The sequence below is a fragment of the Ascaphus truei genome, chromosome 9, assembly GCF_040206685.1.
Source record: "Ascaphus truei isolate aAscTru1 chromosome 9, aAscTru1.hap1, whole genome shotgun sequence".
NCBI classification, from domain to species: domain Eukaryota; kingdom Metazoa; phylum Chordata; class Amphibia; order Anura; family Ascaphidae; genus Ascaphus; species Ascaphus truei.
This window is the reverse complement of record NC_134491.1, coordinates 57,339,111-57,344,355: the sequence shown is the minus strand read 5'-3', so window position 1 is coordinate 57,344,355 and position 5,245 is coordinate 57,339,111. Positions and strand designations below refer to the sequence as shown.

The 5,245-nt window shown below is 41.6% G+C and overlaps 1 protein-coding gene across 1 annotated transcript in view; it reads left to right on the top strand.

The window, feature by feature from the left end:
• The first annotated feature begins 398 nt into the window (after nt 1-398).
• DYNC1H1 (dynein cytoplasmic 1 heavy chain 1) overlaps nt 399-5,245 on the top strand; it is a 56,195-nt gene continuing 51,348 nt past the window's right edge. Inside the window, 7 exon segments of the mRNA XM_075615050.1 lie at nt 399-763; nt 2,880-2,967; nt 3,242-3,415; nt 3,507-3,762; nt 4,018-4,204; nt 4,325-4,596; nt 5,226-5,245. The exon segment at nt 5,226-5,245 is cut by the window's right edge and continues 208 nt beyond it. Of these exon segments, the coding sequence (XP_075471165.1) occupies nt 511-763; nt 2,880-2,967; nt 3,242-3,415; nt 3,507-3,762; nt 4,018-4,204; nt 4,325-4,596; nt 5,226-5,245 (1,250 nt within the window). The 5' untranslated portion in view covers nt 399-510.

The following is a 5,245-nucleotide window of genomic DNA, read 5'->3' as shown; positions in this document are numbered from 1 at the left end:
CACGCTGCGGTCGCTGGAAAAATCAAATAGAGATGACGTCCAGCGATCGCGAACAAGCCGTAGCGTCGCGCTTACTATAAGCGCACGCGATGGCGGCAATGCATTTGTTTTGACGCGGCGTCGCTGTCACCCTCACTATAAGCGCAGCCTACCACTGGTTAACAATACCCCGGCATTAAGATGAAGGACCAAGCCCTCAGAGTGATGACATCATCTCCTTTTCGCTGTGTAATGCAGGGTGCACATCCCATCACTGTCGCCAACGTGTCTCCCCGCAGTGCACGACGGGACTTGTATTTTTTCACGTTGTCTTTAACATGGAGCAACGAGCCGTGTGTGAACTACATTACCCATGACCACTAGCGCGAGCATAGCCTCCAACACGCCCCCCTCCTTTTCCTTCCACCCACTGGTGAGGAGAAGCGGGTGTGTCTTTGTGTCATTCGGCTCCCGTGTTTTGTTCTCGGGCGGACGCCGCCTCGGCTCTCTCTCTCTCTTTCCCGAGTCGCCATGTCGGACACGGGAGGTGGTGACGACAGCTCGGCCCCGCTGGAGGGCTCGGTGGCGGTGCAGAATGTGGCGGACGCCTCGGTGCTGCAGAAGCACATTCGGAAGCTGGTGCCGCTGCTGCTGGAAGATGGCGGGGAGGCCCCGGCCTCCCTGGAGTCCGTGCTGGAGGAGAAGAGCTCGCTGGAGCAGATGAGGAAGTTCCTCTCCGACCCGCAAGTTCACACCATCCTGGTGGAGAGGAGCACCCTGAAAGGTGGGGGGCGGAAAGCGGCTTTGTTGTGACTGCCCCCACCCCCCGGCTGCTGTCAGGCTGGGGCGGGCGCGGCCCTGTGTGCGGGTGTCGGGGCCCAAGTGACAGTCACTTGGATGCATGCAGAGGGCTCGTTCAGGGGTGTGGTCCTGGGATGCGAAACCACCAGACAGTTATGCTACAATATGGGCTAAACTGACATTTTAAAAGTGCATCATGTCCCCCAACTTTTATTTTTCGCAACGACCAGGGGTGCTATGCCCTGTAAAAAAATAAAATGTATGTATATATCTCCCCCACCCCAACATTTTTATTAAGCATTGCATCAAAAACATTTTTTAATTTATTTATTTTTCAAACGTTCTTATTGGGTGATAGGATTACAAACCACATCCATGTACATTTGATCAGAGCGAGATACAATGAGATGTTTTCATGTACTTACATGGAGAATTGCCAAATACAACGAATTGCTTTTCAGCACACCATATCGTATTGTAAATCTTGTCCTCTATTCAGAGGTAGGCGTGTCGGGTGGTTGTGTCATATCCATTAGCGATATCAGGTTAGTGTCCTTTTAAAGAGAACGAGAGAGAGAGGAAAAAGAACTGGAGAAGGAAGAAAAGTGGGAAATTGGAGCCATTTTGTTATAGCTGCAATATTAAGGGGTACACTTTTAAACACTGGTGTCGGGTGCTCCCAACACATTGGGTTGGCATAGCGAAACCCTTGGGCGCTGGCCCACTTAATGGGATAATTCTGGCTGCATATGCTTTTGTCAAAGTGCAACTATTTATAACTGATTTTTATTGAGCCAGGACAGATCTCCACTTTTGTATTTATGTGGTTTTGCAAAAGAGTGTTATCTCTACAGCTGGCCTCGGACTTGACATATTAGACGGCCAAAACAAACTGTTGAACACGGGGAAAACCACTGACACATGATTGTGGTTTTTTTTTTTTTTTAATTCTGAAGCGGGGTATTGCTCCCCAATCTGGCGTTAATTGCCATAGACCTTAACTGGGTGCAGAATTCTGCATCTGCGCTTGAGGAATCTGCCCCTAAATGGTGGATTCTCTATGCTCTGGTAAGGGCTGTCAGAGCTCAATCCAGCATTAACTGTCGTACAAGTCTAGGACCGTTAACTTTGGATCGAGCTCCTATACCTCCTTATCAGAGCTTGGAAAATCTCGGCCTTGATCCACAAGAGAAAAGGAAGAACCCAAGGCCATGCATTTAATAGCTATTGCATGCCTAGATATATTTCCGTTCCTCTCGAGTATTAGTGACTTGTTATAATTAAAATGTTCATCTGGAATTGTATATAATCAAGGCAACAAAGTCCTGAATGATCTGGTCATTTAAAAGTGAACGAATATTTTTTTTTAATTGGCTATGTGGGTGACTGGACAAACGTCTTAATCGGTGAACTGTTTATCGCATTATTTAGCTAGATTATTTTGCTGATTTTGCACATAAAGCTCAGTACTGATCTGTGGCGGTTTTGTATCTTTGTAGCCTGAACATAGGATTCAGTTGTTATGACTCCTGTTAAATTTAGTTGCTCTGCCAGAGTTTTGATTATTCCAATGGAATATTTTTTTTTTTTTTTTGTATAACGATTGGGGCTATAAACAGTTTTTCTTTATACTGTCTGCCTTTCCGTGTCCTGACATTATAAACTTGCCAATGGTTTTTTTTCAGTTTGGTCCTTTTGCACAGCTTTTGTTTTATAGGGCGTGTCCATATTAAAGAAAATACTGCATTGCAGTGTCATTAATGCAGGACTGCATTTAGGTATTCTTCTGTACTGTGCCGTTCATTAGATAGGATTCTGGTTATTGCAGTTCCTACGTTTTTTTTTTGTTTTTATCTTTTTAGATTTAGAACAATAATTTAGTCTTAATTTTATTTTTAAAATGTTTTACCAGGAAGTAATACATTGAGTTACCTCTTGTTTTCAAGTATGTCCTGGGCATAGAGTTAAAATTACAAATAATACATGGTTACAAATGGTTACATAAGTGAACAGGGTTTACATTATATATAATTGCAAGTGGCCTTGTCATAAATATCTCACATTTAACCTGTTTCATTTTTTTTTGTTCTGTTTCAAAGAGGATGTTGGGGATGAAGGGGAAGAGGAGAGAGAATTCATTTCTTACAATATTAACATTGACATTCATTATGGACTTAAGTCGAACAGGTAATGTGTTGAGTTCCTTTATGTATTTAATACAACTGTGTTTAACAACTATCAGCCTCTGCTCTCTTATGTTCATTGAGATACCAGAACAGTTTGCAATTTGTTAAAAGTTTAATTTAGGAAACAGTGAGCAGTTTGTGCAAAACAAATATATTTGATTATATTTGTATTTGCTACAAAACGTTCAAGTAACACTTGACAATCTACAAGGTAAAAAAATGGATATAAATATGGTAATTTTTTTACTCTCCTTTAATTGCTTTTTCCTTTATAGCTTGGCGTTTATTAAACGCACACCTGTTATCGATGCAGACAAACCGGTCTCCTCTCAACTGCGGGTCCTCACCCTCAGTGAAGATTCCCCGTATGAAACGTTGCACTCCTTCATCAGCAATGCAGTGGCTCCTTTTTTTAAATCTTACATCCGAGAATCTGGAAAAGCAGACAGGTAAATAGCATTTCTCTTAATGCATTCAATGCTTGTTTGTTTCAGAACTGTAAGAGGGTCCGTTATTTACAAACCTCTTGCATATTTTCAGGGATGGTGACAAAATGGCTCCCTCGGTTGAGAAAAAGATTGCAGAACTTGAAATGGGGCTCCTGCACTTGCAACAGAATATTGAAATCCCTGAGATTAGTTTAGTGATTCATCCAAATATTACCAATGTTGCAAAACAGTGCTATGAACATGGAGAAAAACCCAAGGTCACTGATTTTGGGGACAAGGTGGAGGAACCTTCATTCCTTAACCAGTTGCAATCTGGAGTTAACCGCTGGATTAGAGAAATACAAAAGGTACTATTAAAATGAGATGTCTACATATCACTTACATTTGTGGGAAAACATATTGATTATCTATTCTGGATATCCATTTAATTTGTAGCAGATATGTATTTCTTCATGCATTGCTTAATATTTCAGCAGTCTTTTGATTGTGGACATTAAGTGTACTATTTACAGTACAATTTAGAATGATACTGAAATATTGAGAGGTTTGGTGTAGTTGTTATAAACTAGTCTTAAAGGGCTAAAATGGATTAATGATTGTAGGTGACGAAGTTGGATCGAGATCCAGCATCAGGAACTGCGCTGCAGGAAATCAGTTTTTGGCTGAATCTGGAACGTGCTTTATACCGCATTCAGGAAAAACGTGAGAGCCCAGAGGTTCTCTTAACCCTTGATATCTTGAAACATGGCAAACGTTTCCATGCCACTGTGAGTTTTGACACCGATACAGGTACGGATGAGTTTCTAGAGTTGTGAAAATATGGATATTGTCTGTAGATTGAATCTGACACAATAATACGATCTGTTTTATACATATGGTTTTAATACAGATATATATTTCTTATGCTAGGTCTCAAACAAGCATTGGAAACTGTAAATGACTACAACCCTCTGATGAAAGACTTCCCTTTGAATGACTTGTTGTCTGCCACAGAACTTGACAAAATTAGACAAGCCCTTGTAGCAATTTTCACCCATCTCAGAAAAATCAGAAATACAAAATATCCAATTCAGAGGGCGCTGCGACTTGTGGAAGCCATATCCAGAGATCTCAGCTCACAGCTTCTCAAAGTTTTGGGAACAAGGAAACTCATGCATGTGGCATATGAAGAGTTTGAGAAGGTACAAATATAGCACTGTACAGGGATGCAATGAGAAAATCTCATATATGTGTTTGAGGGGCGGGGGGGGGTTCAGTCGCTACATGGTCATGCGTTGTTATGGCAATACGTTGCTACGTCATGACGATGCAGCGTCACCTGACACAGCTATGCGGATGGATAAGGACTGGTCTCTTACAGTGGCCCTGTTCCCTCGGCAATCGATTTCATTGCTGTGGGGGAGAGGGCGGGCCTCTGTAAGTGCAATAGCAATTCTCGGGGGGGTACAAATGCGTCCTTGACACCCCCTCCCACACCTGGTTGCGCTACTGGACCTGTATCATGAAGGCTATTGTTAATAGACTTATTCAATGGCACACCTATTTATGTTAAATATTTAAACTATATCCTCTACTTCTAAACATACATATAGAAGGGGGGGAAAACTAGAGACCGTAGTGTTCTGGTAATTCCAAAATCAAATGGTTGTGTTAAACTGCTGCACATTTGTCAGGTTATTCTTGACAAAATATATTTATTTTATACCCTCCATTTTTAGTTTTGGTCTTATGCAGTTACTACTTGACTATTAATTGCATTAACTTGGAAAGCGATCCAAAATATTTAATTATCTTTTGTATTTTATTCGAGGTCATGATTGCATGTTTTGA